General features: G+C 37.9%; 1 protein-coding gene across 12 annotated transcripts in view; it reads right to left on the bottom strand.

Annotated features, from left to right (window-relative positions):
* Window positions 1-2,500: 2,500 nt before the first annotated feature.
* HNRNPC (heterogeneous nuclear ribonucleoprotein C) overlaps window positions 2,501-27,286 on the bottom strand; it is a 45,197-nt gene continuing 20,411 nt past the window's right edge. For 9 of the 12 annotated variants that reach the window (XM_079911914.1, XM_079911921.1, XM_079911918.1 and 6 more), the window contains 7 exons: window positions 23,289-23,566; window positions 19,984-20,098; window positions 19,346-19,393; window positions 4,009-4,166; window positions 3,373-3,489; window positions 2,970-3,130; window positions 2,501-2,870 (listed from right to left, as the gene is read on the bottom strand). In XM_079911914.1, coding sequence (XP_079768040.1) covers window positions 2,787-2,870; window positions 2,970-3,130; window positions 3,373-3,489; window positions 4,009-4,166; window positions 19,346-19,393; window positions 19,984-20,098; window positions 23,289-23,529 — 924 coding nt within the window. In that variant the 5' untranslated portion in view covers window positions 23,530-23,566 and the 3' untranslated portion in view covers window positions 2,501-2,786. The remainder of the gene's footprint in view (window positions 2,871-2,969; window positions 3,131-3,372; window positions 3,490-4,008; window positions 4,167-19,345; window positions 19,394-19,983; window positions 20,099-23,288; window positions 23,567-27,286) is intronic. The other 3 variants (XM_079911917.1, XM_079911915.1, XM_079911916.1) reach the window with 3 other exon arrangements.

Raw genomic sequence — 27,286 nt, 5'->3', positions numbered from 1 at the left:
GCGGTCACAGGCCAGCCACGTGTTCTCAGAACAAAGTACATTTTTAAACTGTTCTCTTTAAATATACAGCTATTTCCTATTCCCCAACTATTTCCATAACACATCCCATCATTTCATCTGGGTTAACTAAAAAATACTAGTACTTGTGAAGTATAGATTGTGTCCTGTTTCTTTACTTTCTGTATCATACCCCTGGGTCTTTGCTATCCCTTATTCTTTTGAACATACTGCTAAGGTGTCCAGAAGATTCTTTATGGATATTTTATGTTTACTGTATGACTCAAATGATGGTTATTTTTCTTCTACTCTTTCCATTACATTCTCAATCCTCATCTGACTTCAGTTTATTCCCTTCCAATTTACCATAATCTTGTTGTTCCTGTTTGCATTATTTCCCTTTTCTTTCACATCCAGTTCCCTCTATAAAACAGGGGCTTTAAAACATACATTGACTGGTACTAGTCTATTTATAATCCTTGCAGGTTTCAGATGCTGGAGTAACATCTGAAGTGAAATCTAATGGGAACCCCCTTCCAAGCATTCCAAATTTGTCATCCACCCCAACTGGACATCAAGTTTGCTCCTTTCACTGGTTAGATAACGGCAAATTATAAAGTACCCTAAGCCAGTGAGCTCCAAAGAACAGTTTACCAATTAAAAATTACATACCATTAGAAATGTTTCAAAGGGATTTCTTTTCAATCATCCAACCTCCTCTCTTGCATTCCAACCTTTGTTGGAAACTGCACTCTTAAAATCTTCCAGGCTATTTTCTTAGATTTCATGGCATACTGAGAAAACCCATTATTCTAAATTTTATATCCAAACAAACGCATCACTGTATTTTACTTTGTTTTGAGCTTTCCACAATTTTTTCAATACCTGGTTTCATATGCAATTAAAAATAGACAATTGTATGCCTGGGTAATTGGTCCAGTACTTCTAAATACTGATGGCTAACATAATCTCAAACAGGTTTTATTAGCATCTTAGTCTTAGAACTTTGACTCTTCTTCTAAGCATCTAGTTTATTTTCTTGTCATCAGTTACGTGCTAAAAGTGAGTTTGTATAACATGAGAACATATAAGATTAGAAAACAAGGTGGTTAAAAGTATTTTTGACCAAATCATCACACAAAAGCTACGTATATACTGTGAATCTGAGATCCAAGGGCAGTCCACAGATCAGCCTTTCCCTTCTATTCTACTTTGTCATCTATTATATAAAATGATTTATGAAACCTTTATAAATAGGATATGACTTCTGCCCATTACTAGGTTGTATATAAACACCTTTGAAACAGCAGCAACTTTCTGGGGAACCCAAGGTTTGTGTCAGTGATAACAGCCCAAAACTAACTGTTTTTGTCCTGCTCTGCAGGAAAAACTGAAGTATAAAACAAATAAACTGGACCTTTCAGGACAAGGCAAGCATCACAAAACAAAGCTGTTTAATAAATCCAGCCTTAGAAGTTTGGGTGCTAACTAGTACCATGCCTAAAATTAGTTTATATGGATTGAACTAATTGAAAGTGAAATAAATGTGTAACTCTGTGTCCTCAGTTACCTAGGAAGGCACAGGCTACAAAAAGCCAGGAAATAAAAAGCTCTCCTATTTTCAGTAACACTGAGGCACAGACTCAGAATCCATTTGGTAACTGGGGCTATAAACAGCAATTAAAAGAACAAAATGGAAGAAAATACAGGTTTTATTCTTCAGTTGTTTCACTTTTCCTAAAATCTTGACATGTTTGAGCCTCTTTCTATTTAAGGTTGAAACAGTTAAGCACACGACAAAAAAAAAACTCTAAAAAAGGTGCCAACTGGACCACAAAACATTGAAGAAAAGGCTTAATGCAGTTCCCGAACTTTTTCATTAGGATCTAAAAGCCATTTTTGCAAAAGAATCTCCACTTTACAAAGTTACTTGTCTCCTTAATTCAACACCCACCCCAATGAAACACAATTTGAGTAGTGTATGTTGGTATGCATAATAATTATGACTCAAAGAAAAATATATCTAGTATATTCTAGGGGTTTTGTGGAGGCCGCTGTGAAACAAAGAATTTGAAGTAAACAATTATAAAATACAAAAATAAAAAACCAGGGTGTTTATTTTTTCTCCAAATTCCTGGTTTAATAAGGACTTGTTTATTTTGAGAAAAAAAGGTCCCAAACATCAGGCTATTCACAAAAATAACCCACAGTATCAACTTTAGAAAACAAATCTTAAGACTATTACACTAATTATTTTTCTAGAGGATCCATTTGACATGCCAACTCTCATTCACAAAAATACATTGTTACATTTGTGTTGAACAGCCCCACACAGCACTCTTACGTGGGGTATAACACGCACACCTCTAATTCAAAGCTGTTCTCAGGTGCTACTCAACTAATGAGACTGCCTTTGTAGTTAGGGAAGCAACTACTGAACTTATGTATGAATGGAAAGAACTGTACTCCCTGCATAACAAGAGATTATTTTGGAGACAGTTGATAAAAATCATACATACTTTTTATTGTTAAGTCATAAAGAGGTATCAAAATTAAAAGCAAAAATTACAGGGTAAGACTTAACATAACTACTAGGAGCATCAAAGGAAGTGAAAACGGGACTAGGCGCAGGGCAATGTGAATTAATGAACATGGGAAGGACAAGGATGGGGACAACAGTGAGCATGTGCTGAAGATACTAGGGGAGAGGATCTGGTGAAAATTTTGATCTTAGACAAGCGCCTAGGTAAAGAAATAATGGGACAAGATTTCTAAACCCCACTATGTGCTTAAGAGTCATCCTCGCCATTGGCGCTGTCTCTGTCATCCTCTCCTTCCTCAGCCTCTTTTTCATCATCCTTGATCAACTCCAGCTGTGAGAAACAGACACAAATAGGATGGAGTTAGAGGCACTCCATGTGTCCCTGATCCCCCCTCCACCACCTCTTTCTTTCCTTTCCCGTGGTTTTCACCTGGTCATCCCCCCGATCTTCATTATCATCATCATCCAGTAGGTCCCCCTCCTCAGCAGAGTCATCTGCCACCCCCTCAGACTCCATCTTCACATTAGTCTCATCTTTCTTCAGGGAGCTGCTGCTCTGCTCCTCTTCTGACTTATCATTCTTCATCTCTACTGCGGATGAGAAGGACAAGTCTGTCTAGGGGCAAGTAATGTCCACAGGATGTAGACAATCCCCACTGATGATCATAGAACTGCAGCACAAGTCTATATCCTCCCACACAAATGTCCTTCCCAATTCAAATTCCACAAGTTTCCAATTAAACTGCTTTCTATCCCACTATTCCAACATACACTTTCAACTATCTTAGATAGCTACCTCTACTTTACACCCAACAAGCAAAAGGACCATTTACCTCCTTGTTTGCTGCTCTGTTCCTTTTCGATTTTTTCCAGGTTTTCCAGTAGAGAATCCACTTTTTGTTTTATCTGAGTCAACTCCTTCTTAATGGCCTGAAGGTCATCTCCTTTCACTTTAATACAAACAAAACCCTAGATTAGAATCAAATGTACCAGAAGCTACCAGTTAGCTATACACACACTCCCCCACTAGACTATACAACAGTAGTCAACATGAGATCCTTGGAGAGAAATGGAGCCTGTACCAGACTGTCCTAGTTATGGGGTCCACCGATCTTTTAGTTGGTAGCTGAAAACTGAATCTAATGTGCCTAGTTCCTTAGCAACAGCATTCTTACTTTTGTAGGTCTGCTAAAGACCTCAATTCTATTTTAAAAGCACTTTACCAACATATTTTACACAATGAATGGGCGCCCCTCAACTCCCTAAAATCTAATGACTTTTTTCAAATTACCAAGGTCTTAAGGATAGAAGGCTTCCTAGAGTTGGCCCCTTAATCACTATTTTCTCATCTTCTATTATTTTGATTATGCAAAGTTATTTGTACAAAACCTGAACATTAACTGCACTAATTTCCATATTTCAACATACAAGAAATATCAGAATCACAAAGCTGCAATAATAATACATACACTTTCCAGACTTAGAAGATCCCCGCTGTCCACTCTTAGAATTGAAGCCACTTTTGCCCCTTCGTGAGGTGTTTCCTGATACACGCTGGCGTTTTGAGGGCACTACAGCCCGAGCAATAGGAGGAGGAGGAGGAACACGTGCTGGGTAACTGTACATCCTATTGGATAAAAGGAGAACAGAATTCCTTCACAACAAGTCAGGAAGATTCCAACAATGGTGTCCTTGTAAAATGATAAATCATTGTCCATTGTTCTGCAATTATTTTTTTGCTAAGCTAATTTCTTTCAAAAGGCCAGTTTACTCTTTGATATATTTAATACTGCAGCTACTTTTCTTCAAGAAAATACTACATATATACACACATATCCAATGGTTGGTTGCCTTAAGCACTGGACATAAAAGGTTTCTGTGTACAATGGCAGTATTAACATTTCTACTTTGTACTTTTTACAATGAATGGCCTTTACCTTGATCTTATTCTTTTCACATATACACTACAATAAGCAATCCATATAAGCCAAATAAAGTACTTACAAAAGACTGCAATTAACCAAGTCTGCAAACAGAGCTATTGGTCGCTAAATCCCTGATCTTTTCACCCACAGAAGCATACAAGTAATTATCACTAGTTTGTAGTATTACATTAAACCATATAAAATTGCCAATATTAACCATTTTTGGCCTATAGAAACGGTATTTCATGTGTTGTTAACTGGGTGTACATAGCATTATCAATTCTAACAACATTTAGCACTCTCCACTCAAATCTCCAACAGGACAGAGAATACTGTCTATGTTGTTCACTATTCACTACTGCCTAAATCCACTGCCTAGCACACATTTAGCTTTCAAAAATCACTGATTGCTCAATTGCTGCTTCCACTGGATAAGTATCCCAGTGATTGCTAAAGATATACCGAAGTGATGGCCTGGTATTGATGCTTCCATTTGTAAAGAGAAAAATCAAAATACAACAAAAAAACTTCCCACATGGACATCAGATCTAGACAGTCTCTTTATCCCATGCTGTTACTTTTACAAAAGCCTGTGGCAGCATATGAAGCTAAGACATACCTGTAGGAAAAAAACTTGTAATTCTAGTTCTGAACCTTTTTGGCTATTAACTTAACAACCCACCAACTGTTGCTCTGCCTAACCGCAAAGCTTTGAAATTTTATAATGCATCAGTTAACTTTTTTTTAAGGATTATTTATTTATTTATTTATTTATTATTTATGGCTGTGTTGGGTCTTCGTTTCTGTGCGTGGGCTTTCTCTAGTTGCGGCGAGCGGGGGCCACTCTTCATCGCGGCGCACGGGCCTCTCACTGTTGCGGCCTCTTGTTGCGGAGCACAAGCTCTAGATGCGCAGGCTCAGTAGTGTGGCACACGGGCCTAGTTGCTCCGCGGCATGTGGGATCTTCCCAGACCAGGGCTCGAACCCGTGTCCCCTGCATTGGCAGGCAGATTCTCAACCACTGCGCCACCAGGGAAGCCCAGGATTTTTTTGATGTGGACAACTTTTAAAGTCTTTATTGAATTTGTTACAATATTGCTTCTGTTTTATGTTTTGGTTTTTTGGCTGCGAGGCAGGTCCCCAACAGTAACTTTTTATTATCACTACCTCCTTCTATTTTTATGTATAGCTTTTCATCTTCTGGCCCAAAATTTTCCAAAGTATAATGATCCAGAAACTATAAAATATCAGTGTTCAGAAACTACTTTCCTTTGTGTAAGGTGATGCTACTTTGTACAATTTCTGGGGGTAAAAAAGTGAGTTATCCACATCTTTAGGTATGAAACATCTCATGCCTCAGCCCTGTTGAATTCAGAGATCTCACCTACCTTCCAATCTACTCACTCTCACTGGCATCAGTCTACAAACCAATCAGCTAGCCATTCCACATTCCCTACACTCCAAGGCATTGGAATTTCCTTTTGAACCTTTTGAACCATACTAGTTCATCTAACCGGGGTAAATCGCCAAAAATGAAGAAATGCAGTCTACTTTCAATCTATGTAATGGCCTCCTGAACACAAACGGAAGTCAAACGCTCTAGTTCTCTAAAGAAAAATGTATTTCAAAAGATCAACTAGTGATGCTTTTTAGTGCCACAGAACTTAACTGCTGGTTAAGCAAAAATGGGCTCTCAAAAAACTCACAAAGATTCCTCTAACGAAGTTTAAGTAGACTTTGCCTTATAAAATGCCAAAGTGCATCAATGTGAAAACATGAGGCAAAAACACAAAGAGAAAAACCATACCTACTGTGATAACCCTTAAAGTCAAAGGAATAGATAAGCGGAAGCTCAGTATAAAAGCTTCAAGAACCAGCTACAAATTAAGTAACCACTTTCCCCACAGGAAAGCTATACAAATAAATCACAGGAGGCATCAAAACAGCTGCTGATCCTCTAATGATAAAGCCCAATCTTCATGAAAGTTTCACTATTACCAGAGGAACAAGCACTCAACACTAAGAGAATTATGGCTGCACCTTGAATCAGAAATCTGGACACTAAGTGTTGGTATAAAAACTAGTTAGAAATAAAAGGCAATTAAAATACCATTTTAAAGAAATTAAAACATTTCTGGACACACATTAGCTAATAACATAAACAGATGAGACCAAAAAAACCCTCTATCCTAATCTCCAGGCTAAAACATAAGCATTACAAGGCATTTATTAAATGTACACGTTTTCAAAGGCAAGCTTCTTAAATGACTAGATGTAACACATAGTGATCTTTGGCCTCAAAAACCCTGATTAATAATAATACATTTCAACCACTATGAAAGTATTGATAGAAACAACTAGAATAAAGTATTAGTGGGCTTCCCTGGTGGTGCAGTGGTTAAGAATCCACCTGCCAATGCAGGGGACACAGGTTCAAGCCCTGGTCCGCGAAGATCCCACATGCCACGGACCAACTAAGCCCATGTGCCACAACTACTGAGCGTGCGCTCTAGAGCCTGTGTGCCACAACTACTGAGCCCGAGTGCCACAACTACTGAAACCCACGAGCCTAGAGCCCGTGCTCTGCAACAAGAGAAGCCACCGCAATAAGAAGCCACAACGAAGAGTAGCCCCCGCTCGCTGCAACTAGAGAAAGCCTGCACACAGCAACAAAGAACCAATGCAGCAAAAAAAAAAAAGGTATTAGTAAAAACCTACGTTCTCCTGAATGTTTATTTAATGCACTGTAACTGTTTCCACTCTTAAAAATTGGATAGATAAAAAATAATTTTAGGCATATTCATTATCAAATTCTGAAAACCAACTAATTTTCAGGTATCGTTGCCCACAAAAAAATTTAAATAAAAAATAAATGCCATTGGGCTTCCCTGGTGGCACAGTGGTTGAGAGTCCGCCTGCCGATGTAGGGGACACGGTTCGTGCCCCGGTCCGGGAAGATCCCATAAGCTGCGGAGCGGCTAGGCACGTGAGCCATGGCCGCTGAGCCTGAGCGTCCAGAGCCTGTGCTCCGCAACAGGAGAGACCACAACAGTGAGAGGCCCGCGTACAGCAAAAAAAAAAAAGCCATAATGTGAAATAATTTATAGGTGACAGCAATCTAGTAAGATCACCCCCCCCACTGACAATACTGATTTATCAAATTCACTTTAAACATGCAATCTCATTATAATTTCATTCAAGGGTTAGGAGATATTTTTTCTTCCACTTCATTATTTTTCATCTACAACAGAAAAATTTCAAGAGAAGTTTCTTCCTCATTACCTTTGATTTTCCTAGAAAAGGGATTGATTTTATAGGGTACTATGTTTTGGGGCTTTACAATGTCTGAGACTCCCTGAAATTGTCTGCTAAAATTCTGTGAATGCTCTGACTTAGAACAATCTACAACTTCTACAATTTCAATTGCAAGTTTCCCAGTATATCATCCAGAGTAAACCTTCAGAACACACCCCTTATGTAACATTATGCTGTACAGTTTTGTAGAAAAGGACTTTATAAAATTTATTTATCTTTGGCCTTGTGTGGACTGAAGCATTATACTGCCTGAGCAGAATATCAACTACCGATACTCATGAATACCAGAATTTAAAAAACTGTTCCAAGAATCAAGGCCTTCAATAACTGGCATCTTTGAACATTATAAATGTATTCCTGGATATTTCTTCCTCACTCTTTATAAAACCTTCTGAGAAACCGTATTTGAATGATTTAGGTAACTATTTTGCAACCTTTTTTAAAACTACCAAAACTTCCACCAGATTATATTGACAGTACAACCCCATCAAGTAGACTTTATATCTTACCATTCTTTTTTTAGTAATTAACACAATGAAATTATCTTAAGTTTATTATTGAAGACTATGGTATACAATTCTAACATATAAATACTTATTAAAAACTAATTTTTTAAGTTCACCCTAATCTAATTTTAATAGTATATATTTCTTTAAATGTCAAAGCTTTATTTTACAAATGAGTAGACTACTGACTTTAACTACATAAGGGAAAAGTGCAAAAAATGACAATGTGACATGTTTAATTCAGGTTTATATTAAAATGAAAATATAAAACTGTGTTATGTCAAATACTGACCCTCAAAACCCATTTTCATGATGTAGTTGGAATTCATCCTGTTGAGCTTTAAAATAAACTAGCGAAATTCTTAGAATTTGTGTTTTATTTCTAAGATACAATTTCGAAAATTGTTATTTGTAGGCACCCCTCCCCAAACGTTGCCTTGAGGAGTCTGGGAGAAGCCAAACTAGATACAAGGGTTAACACTTGTTTTGCTAATACAATTTGTAGATAGAGTTCCAAATACCAAGGTAAATTTGCATAGTTGCACTTTATGGTCCTTGACTTTCTTCAAATTGCCCTTTATGGTCCATTTAAGGATACAGATTATCTGTATGACAGTTAAAATTAGTAACAGCAAGTACTTCTGATCTAAATGATAAAGGGACTAAATGATAAACCAGTCTGCTGTACAGGATTCATTCAATATATAGGGTCACCCAAACTATCAAAATTTAACTAAATAACCATTCTTTAACTAAAGGGAAAAAAACACATAAAGAGGTTATTAGTACCTCTGTAAGGTTTAAGAAGCTTGCCCAAAGTTTGGGGAACACCACATGCACTGCTGCTTACAAAGAGCAGGAATCAACAGCCTCTATATATGTAGAACCAATGGTAGCAATCAATAATTGGTTCTGCAATCTTCTTTTGAAAAGAACTGTTGATATTAGTATTTAGAGATATTTTTGCAAATTCAAAGATACATTTGATTAAAAATTGTCCCACTGATTTTTTTTTTTTTTTTTTTTTTTGGTGGTACGCAGGCCTCTCCCGTTGCAGAGCACAGGCTCCGGACGTGCAGGCTCAGCGGCCATGGCTCACGGGCCCAGCCGCTCCACGGCATGTGGGATCTTCCCGGACCCGGGCACGAACTCGTGTCCCCTGCATCGGCAGGCAGACTCTCAACCACTGCGCCACCAGGGAAGCCCTGTCCCACTGATTTTTACAAACAGTTTTGCAAGAGAGGGAAGAAATACCGAATGTACATACTCATTTTAAGATGCATCCAATCTCACAACTTTTAAAATATGAGAAGTTGCTTCTTAAAATTAAGCAACTATATTGAACTTTCTTGATGGATTCATAGGAAAGCTATGTTAACATAAAACTATATGTTTCATAGGAAGGCAATTTGAAAATTCACTTGAAAAAAAATAATCTGGGTGATAAAATGCAGATTGCTTTGAGTCCTAAATCAATCTTTTTAGAAACAGGACTGGATCCAAGAAAATATTAAGGAAAAAAACCTTTTTAATCCCTGGCTTTGCTTCTGTTTATCAAACTTTCCATCCAGGTGATAATCTTTTCAAGACTCCTTAATTTCCAAAAAATTATACTATTACTCATTTGTCATGATGTCCTCAACATATCCAAAAGATAATGTCTTAAACTCAGTGTGGTCCAATTTTTACTTTTTTAAAAGCTGAAATTAAAAACAGTATTTATGAAAAATACTGTTTATAAACAGTAAGTTAAGAACATATAAGCCCATTCATTCCTATATTCTCATATTATCAAGCCAGGTCAGAGTACAATTCTCTCTTTTCACTTACAATAAAATTTCTTTTAAGGAGTTGTCTGAGAAAACAGATTTGTGGTTGCCAGGGGATAGGGTGGAGGGAAGAGCTGACTACAAAGGAGCTTCATGGCGAATTTTTGGAGGTATAAAACTACCTATATTTTGACTGTACTGGTAGATACATGGGTACGCATGTAAAAACTGTACACCGAAAGAGTAAATTTTACCGTATATATATGTATATATATATATATTTTAAAAGTTTTCTAAGTTGTCTCCACAATCTGTCTTTCCATTCCCTCTTGAATCTCCTTGTAAAGTTTTGTGCCCCCACCATTATCAAAACCTACCCTTATCACTAATGATTTCCACACATGCTACTGCCTACTTTACATCTCTCAAAGTGGATATCTAATAAGGAGGTTAAGTTAACATGTCCACAACTCATCTGTTATATTCACCCCTCACCCTGGTTCCTTCTATGTTCTCTCCCTATCCACTGTTTCTATAAATTCCAAGCCAAAACTTTGGTGACATCTTTGATTCCTCTCTTAGCCCTCACATAGATCTAGAAGCAAATCTGTCTGCATTAACTTCAAAAAATTCAACTACTTCTCACCATTCCCACCATCACCTCCCTGATCCTTCCCCAAATGACTGTATAGATAATTCCATCATCCACTTATTATCTATTTTCAGAATAATCTTGTTAAGACATTACAATTAAGATCCTTTCTGGGCTTCCCTGGTGGCGCAGTGGTTGAGAGTCCGCCTGCCAATGCAGGGGACACGGGTTCATGCCCTGGTCCGGGATGATCCCACATGCCGTGGAGCGGCTGGGCCCGTAAGCCATGGCCACTGAGCCTGTGCTCCGCCAACGGGAGAGGCTACACAGTGAAAGGCCCGTGTACTGCAAAAAAAAAAAAAAAAAAAAAAGATCCTTTCTGCTCACAACTCTCCAATGGCCTTTCCCTCATTCAGAGTAAAAACTAAAGATACACAACATCTTAACAGTGCTGTATATGTGTTCAACCCATTCATCATCTCTGAGACCATCTATTTTCCACTAGTACCCCTGGTGCACACAACAATGCCTCATAATAAGATCTTAACAAATAGTTGTTGAGAAAATAAGTGACTTTCCTAAACTGGCCTCTAGGAAAGTATTTATCAAAATTCATCAACAACAGATAACAAACCAAACCTACCCATTTAAGGAAAGCCAGTAGGATTAGTCTGCCTTTTTTCTAGCTTTAAAGACTACTGGGAGAGTTTTTCCCTAAGAAAATCAGACAAAACTTGAATAATAATCTACCACAAAACCGAATCCTTTTTCAAGCTATTTATTACAAAATAAAAATCAGATCTTGTGCCTATAATGTATGTAATTTGAGCCTATTATGCCATGCTTCCTGTAAGGAAATCACAAAGACAATTTTCCATAGATGAGTTTCTCCTGCTATTATATTATACTTTTTGTACCTTATGAATCTGTTCCCCTTGCTAAACTCCACTAATCTCACAGTAATAGCACACTTATCACTGTAAAGTAATAAAGGTCTTGGAAAAAAAGTTTATCCACCTAAACAAGTCAAATTCTATTTGGTAGACTCTGTTTCTTATTCCTTGGATTACAGTTTAAGAGGGTATCAAAGTAAAATCTTATCCTGTTTATCAAAAGGATATGTCCTCTTTCTTTCCTTGAAAAATAACACTGGTTTCCTGGATATTCTTTCACTATTCCCAACAGCTTTGTTCCAAAACTACAGCCTGGGTTCTCTAACTTCCGTAAGAGCAGTCTTCACTCATTATATTTCTCATATCAAACACTACTCAAAATTTGTTATACCTAGTCAGGACTAACTTTGTAGCACTCCAGACGTGTACTGTCCAGCTGAGTAGTGACTGGCCATGTGTGGCTAATTTAAAACAAATTTAAAATTCAGTTCTGCAGTCACGTTAGCCACATTTCCCATATGTGGCTGTCTACAACAATAGTGCACATATAGAATCATCACACAAAGTTCTATTGGACAGCGCTGTTCTGGTTTGTTCCTTCCAGACATCTACCTATACCTATATATAATTTCCAAAGAGAGCCTAGAATTCTATAACTTTAAGTCTATAACAAAAACATAACAAACTAGCTAAATGTCCTTAGTATAAATTGATAGTTACACATCTCCTATGACCACAAAACAAAATGGTGAAACTATTAAAAAAAGCTAAAAAGATTAATAATAAACTTCAAAAATGATATTAGATTCTGTATCCAGAGACTTATATCCAGAATATATGAAAAAGCTTTACCCAATATAAAACTGGGCAAAGGATCTGAACACATTTCTCCAAAGATGAACAAACAGGCAATTAGCACATGAAAACCCAACATCAGCTTTTAAGAAAATACAAATCAAAATCACAATAGGATAATCCTCACACTAGAATAAACAACAAAGATACATAATAAAACAAATGTTGGCAAGGATGTGGAGAAATTAAAACCCTCATAACATGGCTGATAGGAAGGTAAAATGGCACAGATGCTTTGGAAGACAGTATGGCAGTCCCCCCAAAAGTTAAACAGAATTATCATTAAGACCCAGCAATTCTACTCCTAGGTACACACCCAAGAGAAATGAAAACATATGCCCATGCAAAAATGTGTATACCAATGTTCAGAGCAGCATTATTCAAAATGTGGAAACATCTCAAAAGTCTATCAACTGATGAAGGGATAAACAGAATGTGGTATTATCCAAGCAATGGAATATAATTCAACAATAAAAAGGAATGAAGTACTAATACAGGGTGTAACATGGATGAACTGTGAAAAATTCACGGAAGAAACTGGTCACAAAAGACATCTCATATGATTCCACTGACATGAAATGTCCGCAATAGGCAAATTTATAGATAGAAAGCGGATGCTAGGCCTTGGGATAGAGGAAGAATAGGGAACAACTGCTAGTAAGTTGTTTATTTTTGCGGTGATAAAATGTTCTAATATTAGATAATGATCATGACTGCACAACTCTGAATATATAAATTGAACTGTATACTGTAAAATGAATTACATCTCAACAAAGCTACGTTTTAAAAAAAAAAAAAAATTAACATCAAGGAGCTTGACAAAGTATACCCGGATGGAGAATGTCCTGAAATAGATTCCTAAAACAGCAGAGGTTACCTTTCCATTAGGTAATAATGTACCCAAAACACCACTTAATTAAGAGCCAAAGCAGATTCTTTGATCTAGACTCAAATGCTTCCCCTTCAAATAAATATCTCCCACTTACTCAACAAGAGTCCAGGACACAAATTTAAATCCAATAATATCATATTTATGTTCAAAGTATAGTCATACTAATATATGCACGCATCTAAAATCTTTCTGCCAACTACAACATGATCAGGTTCCCGTAAGAAAGAACCGACAAAAGGGCTCTAAGCAAATGAAAAATTTTACCCTATGCCTAAAATGACATCTAAACTGTCACCTAAAGAGGCATCTCTTAGCTTTTCCAAGTAGCCAAGAACCCTCTTGCTCTCTGAATCACATGCTCTTTCCAAGCAGATGGTCGCACTCAGTTCTCCAAAACCTAAATATTTCATGTACTCTTCCTTCATACACACATACAAAGCCCATCTCTTGGGTCCAGTGTTGCTCAGGAATATCAGAGAATTGGAAGAAAAGGAGGGAGCCAAGAAGACAGCTCCTCTAACACCAATAAGATGGGTGGTGGTGCCTCCAATCCATGTACTGTATTTTTTGACTTCTTAATTCAAAATCTAAAACACTATGCCTAGAACAAAATAAGGGCTCAAATATTAGTTTAAGGAATATGATGGTCAGCCTCTTTTACCTGTCTTGCATTTCAATGGAGATTCCCCCACCTCAACTTCCTTTCTCCACTCTCTATCACCAGCATACCTTAGTGGAAAAGATCTGTAGGGTAAGTATCAACAAAATTGCTTATTTCCCAAAATTCTAACAACTAACTCAAAGCTTCCAAACACTTGTCACTTAGCAAAAAGGTTATGCCTTTGATGGCATAATTCTAGTCATAAAAGATAAAAATCTCAGCTTTACTTGACTATTTTCTCCCTACAAAGCACCTGCTCTCATAACTTTGACCCAATAAATCATGCCAAGAGCAGTCTACCTCAGAAATTTCTCCCCATTCCAACATTTACAATGGTTACTACACATCTTTTCCCCTCCAGTTTCTCTTTTCTAGTCATGGAGTTGTTTATAAGACATCACTGCTAATATGACACAACTAAATATGCCATACAACTGCCCTTGACAACCAACATTCTTTCCAATCACAGCTGGCTGCTTCCCCAAATATGCTAAGGATATTCATAACTGTGTATCTTTATTAGAGATGTACCCTCACCCTACCCGCCTAAAAAACCTCCTGCTTAATACCAAAGGCAGGTTCAAATACTGCCCTTTGTGAAACTACCTGGAGCTCTTTAAAATTTAACAGGGGAGCTTATAGCTCCCCAAAGGGCAACACAATTCATCTTTCTATGAGACAATCCTGTACAAAGCAGGACACACAGCAGCCCCTATTAATTTCATAGCACTTTCTTCACTGTATAATATAGTACATATCATACATGTACCACATTTGATCTGCTTGTAGATTTACTTCATTCCTCTATTCATGGTGTACTAGCAATATTTACTTAATATATTTGTATGTAGAGTAATAGCAGCACTCTGAAAAATCTCTAGTGGAACAACTTCACAGTTCAGTCACTTATACATTGTTGACATTATTATCCATATGCAACTTATGATAAGTTATGTATTATAAAGTCCTCAAAGACCATTGAACTAAAACCATGGTCCTTTTGAACCAGATCTTTTGCTTACCAGGTGTTTAACATGTCTCAGCTATCATACTATAGCCTATTATCAAATCTGACTAAGTGCTCCCAAGTTCTTTATAGAAGAATGACTGAGAAAGAATTACTCCACTGTCCATAACTGATATTTCTTTTATTCAAATTGAGACACAATTCGCATACCAAACCACAAAATAAACCCTTTGAATATGTACAACTCAGTGACTGTTAGTATTCTCACAAATTTCTGCTATCATCACCACTCTAATTCCAAAACATTTTCCCTGGGTGATCTTATAAGGGAAAGAAAAGCGGGACTACAACTGATTACAGAAAGTACATCTGAAAGCTTTTCCTAAAAATGGATATGTTTTTACACTCAAGAAAACACTGTAAATATTTGTGGCAGAAATCAGAAACACTTATAAATCAAGCTTGATAAGAATATTGCCAGGTTAGCTGTGACAAACAATTTCATACATGTTAGCCTACTGAAGAACTTTCAGATCTACTTTTAGTATATTCCAATCCTCTTGCGTGAAAGATAAGATTCCTCAAAAACTATAGCTTTAAAAATTTTTTTTTATTGGAAAAGAGTTGATTTACAATGTTGTGTTACTTTCTGCTGTACAGCAAAGTGTATCAGTTATACATATATATATCTCCATTCTTTTTTAGACTCTTTTCCCATATAGGTCATTACAGCGTATCAAGTAGAGTTCCCTGTGCTATACCAAAAACTACAGCTTTAATGCCTGTTAGATATCTCCAACAATGTGCCAATTATTTTTATTACAACACTTTCGGTACAACAGCACAATGTGCCTTCTAATGATCAGTAATTTCAAAAATAAATGACTAAATATCAATGTGGAAAGAGAATTTAAATCAAGAGAAATTAATTTAAGCATTTGAAAGAAAAAACACTCAAAGGAACTGCTTCACACAAGAAGTCCTCTGACAGGAACTATTCCAGCAACAATTTCCCTAGAAGCAACAAGATTCAACAGGACACAACTCGAACTGGATCTTTGTCAGCTTACAGGACTTATCAGACTTTCAACATCAATGAACAATATGTTTTGTAATCAAGGGTAACTGATGCAACTCTCCTAGTTTTATACACAGACCCCCATGAATATTCACCCAACTTTGAGCCTTGTACTCCTACCAGAAAAAAAATGTTAACAGATCTCTGAGTAATTATAAACTATGCATGACAGTTTATAGCATATTTGAAAGAGCTGACAATCTATCTGAGTGACATTAACAACTCTATCTAAAATGGTGGTTTTACGTATGTTGGCACAATTTATGTTAAACTCATTTAAGAACTTCCAACATCTATTACATCAGGAATGGCCTTAAGAACAAATAAAAAGACAGGCCTAATTTACATAATTTATGAAAAAGATAATTTGCGTTAAGACTACAGAATCCAATCTGCTGTCTCCTCAGAAGACAGCATACTAAAATATAAGCGACTCAGTTAAATTTTAATATTTGATTATCCTCCAGTTTTTTTTGCGGTACGTAAGCCTCTCACTGCCGTGGCCCCTCCCGTTGCAGTGCACAGGCTCCGGATGCGCAGGCTCAGTGGCCATGGCTCACGGGCCCAGCCGCTCCGCGGCATGTGGGATCTTCCCAGACAGGGGCACGAACCCGTGTCCCCTGCATCGGCAGGCGGACTCTCAACCACTGCGCCACCAGGGAAGCCCTATCCTTCAGTTTTAAAGATAGAGTATTTATAATCTTTGGGATTTGATCACCAATACCCACAAATACCCAAGCAAAAATACAAATCACTCTAATTCTCCTAACAAAACATCATTTATCACTTACTTCCTGATATCTAAAATATATATATATCTCCTTAAGAAACACCCAATGCCTTCATTCTTAAAGTTTCTAACAAAAGTCAGGCTAATGATGATTAAAGTGCGTAATACCTTCATGAAATATTCTGGTCTCCTCTCCCACCTCTCCCATGTCAAAAAAGAGAAAAGAAAAGAAGAAAATAGTACTTGAATCTCAACTAGCCTCCAAATCTACCCCACTAGTTCACAGGGAATACAGGTGGCAGAGGAACATGCTAAACAACACAAAATACAACCTGCAAAATCTGTGGTCTAAAAAAATTTCCAGTCTGTGGAACACTGATGAGATTATTTTAACTATTTTAATTATAAATGGTATTGTCATTATATTTATAAAAGCAGTCTTTATATTTTACTGATATACTACTTTCTTATATATGTATATTTGAATTAAAAAGTTCCATAACACAGAGTAAACAAAAAAGTTGAAGTAACTACTAAACAGCATGTCTAGAAAACAAACACCAATCAGTCTTCATTTCACTATGAAGACTTCTGTCACATAAAGAACTCTAATTATGCTAGAGATGTTAGTTTTTGTGGAGAGGAATGGTGGGGTGTCCATGATTCCCTTCATTTTGATATTACAGGAAAGACTGGGAATTCTTGACTGATTAAAAGCATGATAATATTTGAGGGTTATTTTATAATGCAATCTATCTTCCACGTTGCCTTTAGTCTTCATAACAACTCTATTAGTAGGCATTATTATCTCCATTTTAGGGATAAGAAAACTGAGATGACATATATGACTCTGGTCATAACCTTTTCCACTAAGTGATTAAGTCTTTGGATTCCTCAATTATTCTTTTCTCTGCTCTGTATCAGCTGCCTCCCTAACATAACAATAGGTAGCAGAAATGTCAAATTTATGTCTTGAAATATTCATGTGAATTTCATGTTCTTCAGGGTATGACTAAGGACCAAAGTGACTAAGTAGACAGATTTAACCTCCATTTACATAACAGGAAGCAGAGCTTTCAGCACATCTCACAGCCAATTTCCTATCTTCTTAAGAATCTAACAGCTGATTCAGGATGTCTTAATCTTGTGAATAAAGTATCTTCAGGATGACTTCTGAGAGAAAACTATACCATTTTCCTGAGAAGTTTTTCCATTCTTAAAATGTTCGTTTCCCCAACAGACCTCAGTATATATTTAAATGAGCTCTTTTCCAGGTACTATTTGGTTACTCCATCACTCATCAGAATTCTTTTTCCACTGGTTGAGATTAGAATGGAAGATCAAAGACATTCCTTTTCACTGACACTCCATAATATCAAGCAATAGAGAATAACTAAATGTCTCTCTTGCCTCTTGAAAAACTAAAAAGTGAGGCCAACAGTGGTAGTGTCACTTTTTTTTTTTTTTTTTTTTGCTGCGGTACGCGGGCCTCTCACTGCTGTGGCCTCTCCCGTTGCGGAGCACAGGCTCTGGACGCGCAGGCTCAGGGGCCATGGCTCACAGGCCCAGCCGCTCCGCAGCATGTGGGATCTTCCCGGACCGGGGCACGAACCCGTGTCCCCTGCATCGGCAGGCGGACTCTCAACCACTGTGCCACCAGGAAAGCCCCCATGTCACCAATTTTTAAGACCAAATAGCAGTGGTAAGAAATTTGAAGATATTTCTGCAAACATCTAAATGATTTCACTCTTCTCTGCTGTCTCTAACTCTTTTACTCAATTTTGAAATTCCTCACTTAAAAGAGCTTTTCCCAAACTTATTTAGAGTAGGATGATAAAGGAATGGTCAAAGTTTCACTGCCTCACCAAGACAACTAAAAGTAAAACTTTAGAGGACAATTCTCATGAAGGTAGAAGTGTACACTGTTAAAATTTTCTATACACTCAAAGTCATACATAACTTATCCCTATCCACACATCTACCAATTTTCTCATGACTTTTTCAAATACGAATGCTATTCTGTAGGCACAAGAAATCATAATCATTGTTCCAACCTCCCTGCCTTTTAGAACTGTATCATCACCCCCAATCTACAATACAAACACTTCAACATTAACTTCTAAAGCAATCTGTATTGTTAATTCATTATATATGCTTATTGCATCCTATTTCATATTGGTTGGTTTGCTCAAAGGAGACTTGGATTTTTAAGGTTAGGAATCATTTTTTACAGTTTTGCTGCAATCCCTTACAATGCAAAACCAAGGGGCCAGTATGCAATAGGGAAATAATGAAGAGAACATGATACTGCTAATTTAGTCCCATTTCATCATTAGGCAAGTCAGTCCTTACTTTTATGTGGCAAACAAATTAAAACATTTTCTCTGACAATATATATAAACTGATTCTTTGAAATCAACAGAAACGTCACCTTAGCTAGTCTACCTCTGACAATTTTGGGGAAGGTATTTTTTCATTATGTTCTGGCAGAAAGAGGGGGTTTTATTTGAAAACATGTCTGTTATTCATTACTACAAAATGGAACATTACTACGCAATAGAAAAATAAAATGGTTCTCACTAGACAGCTTCTTTCTGGAATAGACAAAACATTTTAAACATACCTGTCATAATAATCCCGTTGAAAGTCATAGTCCAAGTCAAAAGAGGAGCTGAAAAATAAATACCAAAGAGGATTAATTTGGAACTGTTGATGTAAATTCACAACAGCCGATGGGAAAAAAAAAAACCCACGCTAAACCAACCCAACAAATAGATCAATAGATTAGCATGAACTAACATCCAATCATAACACAACAGATCTCTAAATTCCAATCACCTTAGGTCACTGGCCATTTAGTGGCCAAACTGCAAATTTAGGTGTAAGATTGCTAAAATGTCAACACACAACATTAACAGCTAAAATAAGAACATGGAAAAATACAATAGTAAATTAAACATTTTTATGTCATCCTCCTTCCCTCTCTCCCTCCCCAGCTTCTTAGAAGCTAAATAACTCCTCCTGAAGGACTGTAATTTATGCTTTAAATACCAAACTACTCTTTAATAGTAAAAACCTCAGGGAATTCTAATAATTCTCTGGGAAATGGGGTAAAAGGAGGTATATTAACACAAAATTAATAAAGCATTACTTTCGCACATATAAAACATACTACAGTTAACCCTCCCCACATCCAGAAAACAGATAGAGAAGATGCCCACTGATGGACACAATGCAGTTATAAATAATAAAGTTCCGGACCTGAGTAGAGGGGACGGAGAAGGGTGTTCTGGTACTGACCCGTACATCTCCGCTGCAGATCGTTTCACACCTGCTTTTCCTCGGTTCACTTTTGGCTCTGCAGCCAGATTAATATCTGAAAAAAACAAAAACAAAAGCTTTAATGACACCTCTGTTGAGGGGGTAGGGTGGGGTGGGGTGGTCCTCAAACTGCAGCTTTTTAAAGTGTACATGGCCATACATATCAACAAAGGTCAAAAGATATACCTCACCATTCCTTGTCATATAAAATAGGCTCAATAATTTTTTACAAGGTTTGGACTTAATCTTCCATTTCTTTGTCCTCTGTTCTGTACCAACAAAGCATTCATTATGCAAAACACATTAAGTTTGTCTCTGGTACCTTCTACCCTCAGCTCGCACACTTCAATGAGAAACTCTCACCATTCAGAGAGTGCTCACTCAGTTACTATCAAAGAAGAAAAGTATCAGTGACCAACAGTTGCCTTTCCAGAAATGATTCTGTGTATTTAAAATAAGCACAAATATTAGGAATGACCTCAGAGATATAAATATATAGCAATTCATGAATTAATATGGTTGAAGTACGGCACCCTCAAAATTATCCCCAAAGAGGAATTTTTAATTCTCCTTACAAACAGGATAACCTGAAAAGTTGCATATAAAATACTTAAGAAATACTATGCAAGGCTGCCCTGGTAGAGCAGTGGTTAAGAATCCGCCTGCCAATGCAGGCGACACGGACGGGTTGAAGCCCTGGTCCGGGAAGATCCTACATGCCGCGGAGCAACTAAGCCCGTGCGCCACAACTACTGAGCCTGTGCTCTAAAGCCCGCACGCCACAACTACTGAAGCCTGCGCGCCTAGAGCCCGTGCTCTGCAACAAGAGAAGCCACACAATGAGAAGCCCACGCTCCACGATGAGGAGTAGCCCCTGCTTGCCGCAACTAGAGAAAAGCCCGTGCACAGCCACAAAGACCCAATGCAGCCAAAACTATAAATAAATAAATAAATTTATAAAGAAAAAACAAACGAAACTCTATTTGGAGAAACTACTAAAAAAAATAGAGAAATACCGTGCAAACAGCGAGATGCTTAAGTAAACAACCTTTACATGCATGCATACACACAGTCCAAGAAAAGGGAAACACGCAAAAAAAAAAATCGTAGTTTCCATATACAGCATAATTTTTAAAATACCTATGCCAGAGTACCCAGCTGCTTGCCATGCCACCCACTACCTATGAAAGAGTTCATGTTCTCCCTCCTATTTTAACAGAAGAGACCATTTGTCAAAAAACAATTAGCCAAAAGCTAGCCAGCTCTCCAAAACTCAGTTTAAATGACTAATTGAAAAACAGACATTTAAGTACACTGTCTATTTGCTAAACACCATTACATTTATGAATAATCTTCAGAGTTCTTGGCTCACTAAACATTTCTAATTTTTAATATGTAATGTTTATTAACAACCTTGCTTTTTACAGTTTTGACTTTGGAATCTTAAGATTTTACAAAACTAAATATAGAATTTTTAAATCAATTTAAAAATGTAATAAAATGAAACAGAACTAAATTATATATCAGTTGATTATACAACCTTATAGAATAATTATTTCATGTGATTCTAAACTATAGTATAGTTGACTCTTGAACAACATAGGGGTTGGGGCGCTGACCCTCTGCACAGTTGAAAATCTGCATATAACTTAACAGTTGGCCCTCCTCATCCATGGTTCCTCACTGGGCGATTCAACCAACATTCCTGTAATACTGTAATACATATTTATTAAAAAAAAAAAATTCCACGTATAAGTGGATCTGCGCAGTGCAAACACATGTTGTTCAATCAAAGGAAAACTGTACTAAGTCAATATCCAAAATAGAATATACAGTAATAAAATGAACCTCAAATCTAAAATAACATTTAGTAATCTTAACTTTGGTAAAAACACCTATGATTGTTTGAAACTGCGGTACAAAGCGCACGTAAAAGCATACGTTTTGTTTCTTAAAAAAGTAATGTGGGGCTTCCCTGGTGGCGCAGTGGTTGAGAGTCCGCCTGCCGATGCAGGGGACACGGGTTTGTGCCCCGGTCCGGGAAGATCCCACATGCCGCAGAGTGGCTGGGCCCGTGAGCCATGGCCGCTGAGCCTGCGCGTCCGGAGCCTGTGCTCCGCAACGGGAGAGGCCGCAACAGTGAGAGGCCCGCGTACCGCAAAAAAAAAAAAAAAAAAAAAAAAAAAGTAATGTGTCCCCTATTCTGCGCAAGATGCAACTGAAATTCAGTAACGATAAACACTCCTGGTATAACAGGTTTCTAAATAACTCCCATTAAAAGGAGCCAACAGTCTTATGAAAAAGGGACAAACTCCAGGATAGATCAAGAAATACACAGATGACATGGAGTATCTTGTAGTACCAGAAAGCAAGGAAGCAATGCAATATTAGAAGAGTAAGGTCTCAAGGACACAGGAACCAACTTGAAGGTTATCGATCCACTGGCCAAAGACGAAATATCCTGAGCTCTAAAGAATGATTTGCAATGGACTGAACATATGTAATGCGATCTAAAGTTTAGAATATAAACTGTTTATCAACAGAGATCAGATCTCATTTCTCAAAATTTGAACATGCTAGATCACAGAGAACCCTACTGGGAGAAACCAATATCTAAAACAACCTTTTATTGAGTGTAACATACTGAACTAGAAGCTTCTCGTGAAACATCTCAATTAATCCTCTCAATTTATCTAATTTCTCTTGACAACCCCGAAGTATTATTACTCAGGTAAGAACAGATAATAAACTGAGGTCCTATTACCTTCATTTTAACAAATGAGAATATTAAAGGCTCAGCCAAACTAGACAGACTGCCCAACACATAGTTGTGAGGCCCCAACATACAGCCCAGCAATCTAACTCTAGAATACATGACTAAGCTATACTGTCTTCACCCAGTCGACTGTGCAGTAAGACACAGCCATTTAAAGCAGCAATAGTACCTTATGAAATATCACTCCTATCTCCCCTACCTTACTCAAGACTGCCAACTAAGAGTTATCCAGTCTCTACTATCACAAAACGGCCTAATAAGTATAATCCTCTTTAGCCTATGGAACCTATAAACCCAACATTTTTATTAGGCTAATGTCAGTCATAACATCCAGAACACCTCAGACTGTTAAGTTTATGAAGAGGGAGACAAAGAGAAGACATGAACAGAAAAACTCTCAGATCTGAATTATATAATCAATGATATAATCAATATAATCAATGAAAAATTAATTCAACCCAGACCTTACCTAAAACCTGGCCAGCAATCATTCTGCCATCTTCTCCTGCCACAGCAGCCCGGGCATTTCTCTCATTAACATACTGAACGAAGGCAAAACCCTTATGAACAGAGCAACCCACGATTTTGCCATATTTCGAGAAGATTGCCTCCACATCAGATTTCTTGACCACAAGAGTATTGAGATTCCCAATGAATACACGGGAGTTCATGGAGCGAGGATCCGTCTTGTTGGTAACATTGCTGGCCATTGTCTTTGATGGTAAGGTGCTTCACAAAGCTGAAAAACTGAGAGAAAAAACGGCATTCAGGTGAAAAGATGTTAAAAACAAAACAATCCTTGATAAAAACCTGTTCTACTCTTATTTTGAACCACTGTGACTACCTACTACCTTATTTTGAACCACTTTCAGTCAACTGAAAAGGATCTCATAGCAGCAAGTATATTACTATTCAGAGACTAGAGCCCCCTGAATAAATCCTTATAGAAATTCAATCTCCTCTTCTGTAGTATATTCCTGCTAGATTATCCCTTGTGGCGGGGGGGGGGGGGGGGGGAGTCCTCTTCACAGATTATTGGCAACACAATCTTCTTGGGCATTATTAATTCCAAGTGACCTCCCTGTTTTAAAAGTCCTCAAGGAAATTAGAACCCCCTAAGCTCTCTACCACTGACTTCTTGTTTTTCACCTTCCCAGTCATGCTAACCTAACTATTTCTTGCCATCTATCATCAATAACTCCACCTTCTTGCACACTGTTTTTACTAAAATGAGTCTCACTCATTCCCGCGGATACACAGAACTCCAAATTCTGCCCGCAAACCCTTCTTCAGCTAGATGAATGTGGACCTAACACACTACCCTTCAAGTGTAATTCACTTTATTATACAAAAGCAATAAACAGAACCAATTGATTCACTCTGGAAATAATCTATTTCCAGGTACTTCAACTGATTTATAGTATGCCATAGATTATCAATACCATCTTTTTTACAAAATGTAATGATTCTTTAGTTTTTATGTGAAAATATAATACAAAATATAGCTGGGACATTTAATAATGCTGGATGGTGATGATGATAAAACTACCAGGTAGAACACTGCATGAATCAAAAAAGAACCAGGAGACGGGCTTCCCTGGTAGCGCAGTGGTTGAGAATCCGCCTACCAATGCAGCGGACATGGGTTCGATCCCTGGTCCGGGAAGATCCCACATGCCATGGAGCAACTAAGCCCATGTGCCACAACTACTGAGCCTGCACTCTAAAGCCCGTGAGCCACAACTACTGAGCCTGCGTGTTGCGACTACTGAAGCCCGTGCGCCTAGAGTCCATGCTCCACAGCAAGAGAAACCACCGCAATGAGAAGCCCACGCACCACAACGAAGAGCAGGCCCCCGCTCGCCGCAACTAGGGAAAGCCCACGCGCAGCAACAAAGACCCAACGCAGCCAAAATTAAATAAATTAAATAAATTAAAAAAAAAAAAAGAACCAGGAGAACCAAGGAAGAGGATACAACTTTCCTCAGACCGTTTCAAAACAAAAATGATCTTTATGTATGTTATAGAGGCACAATCCTGTAATTACATGGAGACTCATGATATCATTTTAAAGTGCAGATGTTTTGACATTCTTTAGCTTTTGTATTAGTCTACTGCTCCTTCCCAAACCAAAGTTAAAGAGTTTAAGATGGATCCGCCTTAGATTTAGTGTAACATTCTTAAGATTATTTCCCATTCATCCCTTTGAAAGGTTCCGACAACAAATTAAACAAAAGATACCAGTGTCTAGTATCTCTTAACTTTCCAATCCTCAAGATAATCGTAACAAACTAGTTTTCATGGATTATGTAAAAATGTTTTATATATACATACATGTAAAAAAAAATACAGTATAATATTTATACATGACCACCACCATTCTGACCCTTAAAATACCTAGTCATTTCATAAGCATACTGATTTTAAAGCTGTAAAGCGCCTATCCTTTCTGAAATTCAAGAAACAGCCTGTCTTTACTTTGCCTTCTAAATTACACCTTTATAAACAGTTAATTTTTTGACTAAGCAGTAAAAATTTACCTCACAGTGGCTAGTGAGAATCACCAACAGCCTTTCAACTTAAGTGGGAGCACCACAAAGTCTTAGAACACCAAGAGGACTCAAAACAGAAACCTACTAAAAGGCCTAACTGGTTTCAAATACTTCTGCTTGGCTCTTAAGGTTTGCTACTAAGTGGGGACTTAAGCCAGTTTTCAGCAAATGTTTTTCACAAACAATAAATATACCAATAGCAATTACACGTAAAATCTCCCTTTTTAAAAAAAATTTTATTTATACTTCGCTCCGTTGGGTCTTCACTGCTGCGCGCGGCTTCCTCTAGCTGCGGCGAGCAGGGGCTACTCTTCGTTGTGGTGTGTGGGCTTCTCACTGCAGTGGCTTCTCTTGTTGCGGAGCACGGGCTCTAGGCACACGGGCTTCAGGAGTTACGGCACGTGGGCTCTAGAGCGCAGCCTCAGTAGTTGTGGCGCATGGGCTTAGCTGCTCCGCGGCATGTGGGATCTTCCCAGACCAGGGCTTGAACCTGTGTCCCCTGCATTGGCAGGCGGATTCTTAACCACTGCGCCACCAGGGAAGCCCCCTCCCTGGGTTTTAAAGAGAGTAACAACCATGGGTAAAGCATGGACAGCATATACAACAGAACTTTGTGTCAAAGCATCCATCCCAACCAAAACTCCAAAATGCACGCTGCTGAGGGCAAGCCAACAGCTAACACACACACGGTATCTATCACTGTGGGAGGAGCAAAGAGAAGCAACGGCGAGCCTAAAAGACCCAGAAATTGAAGAATACCAAAACACCCAGGTAGTATTTATTGGAAAGGAAAAGGGAATCAGTGTCAGGAAAAGCAGTTCCAACAGGGAGAATTTTGCCTGCTCCAATAGTGGGTGAGTACAAGGTACTGCAGCTTAACGGTCTGAAGGTGCTAGAGCAGCTGAAGTCTCTATAAAATCTCAATACCAACTGAGAAACCCCATATGCACCATTCCTTTCTCAATCCCTTTCGTCTCCCTAAAACTCCTAACTTTACAGTAAAATCACTTTCCTCCTTTTAAAATAGTTCTATTACCTAAATGTATATCCCTGCATAGTATAGTCTTACCCATTAAAACAAGTTTGGCGTGTTTTTTTTTGTGTATGTGGTACACGGGCCTCTCACTGTTGTGGCCTCTCCTGTTGCAGAGCACAGGCTCCAGACGCGCAGGCTCAGCCGCCATGGCTCACAGGCCTAGCCACTCCGCAGCATGTGGGATCTTCCCGGACCAGGGCACGAACCTGTGTCCCCTGCATCGGCAGGTGGACTCTCAACCACTGCGCCACCACCAGGGAAGCCGTGATGTGTCTTTTAAGGCTCTTTTTATAAGTCCCCCTTTAACTTAAAATTTATCTGTTGAAGAATCCCGGGCATTTGTCCTGCAGTTTTTTCCAGAATTTCATACCCTCAGTATAATTCCACATATACTTCTGTCCTTTGTATTTTCAGAAATTGGAGGCTGGGACCAAAGGCTTGATTGATCAGACTCATGTGTAACACTTCTGTAAGATTATATATAGGTGGCATTATCTTTTTGTGGTTAGTAATGCTAAAATTCTACCAGATCTCTCTAGGCATTATGGTCCCTCAAGATTCTAATATATTACTTAGAAAGAACTTGGAAAATAGTTGATCAGTTCTTAGTAACAGTTTGCCTGTGTCCTTTATATTTGTCAGTTTCACTGGGTATAAAAATCACTGAATAACATTTTATTTCCTTAAATATTTTATTCCATTTACTTCTGGACTGTCACAGAATCATTCTAAAGTGTAAACCTTGCTGGCAAAGTTGTATTTTTCTCAACTTAAGTAGAAACTGCAGGGTTTTTGCTTTATGTAACTCATTAAGCTTTTTTCTTTTTCTTTTTAAAGACTTAACAGAAATGGAATAGTGTATCTGAAGCTGCCTCATGG

The sequence above is a fragment of the Stenella coeruleoalba genome (genome assembly GCF_951394435.1).
Source record: "Stenella coeruleoalba genome assembly, chromosome: 2".
NCBI classification, from domain to species: Eukaryota; Metazoa; Chordata; class Mammalia; order Artiodactyla; family Delphinidae; genus Stenella; species Stenella coeruleoalba.
Note: the sequence above shows the minus strand (reverse complement) of the source record. Positions and strands in the feature narration are given on the sequence as shown.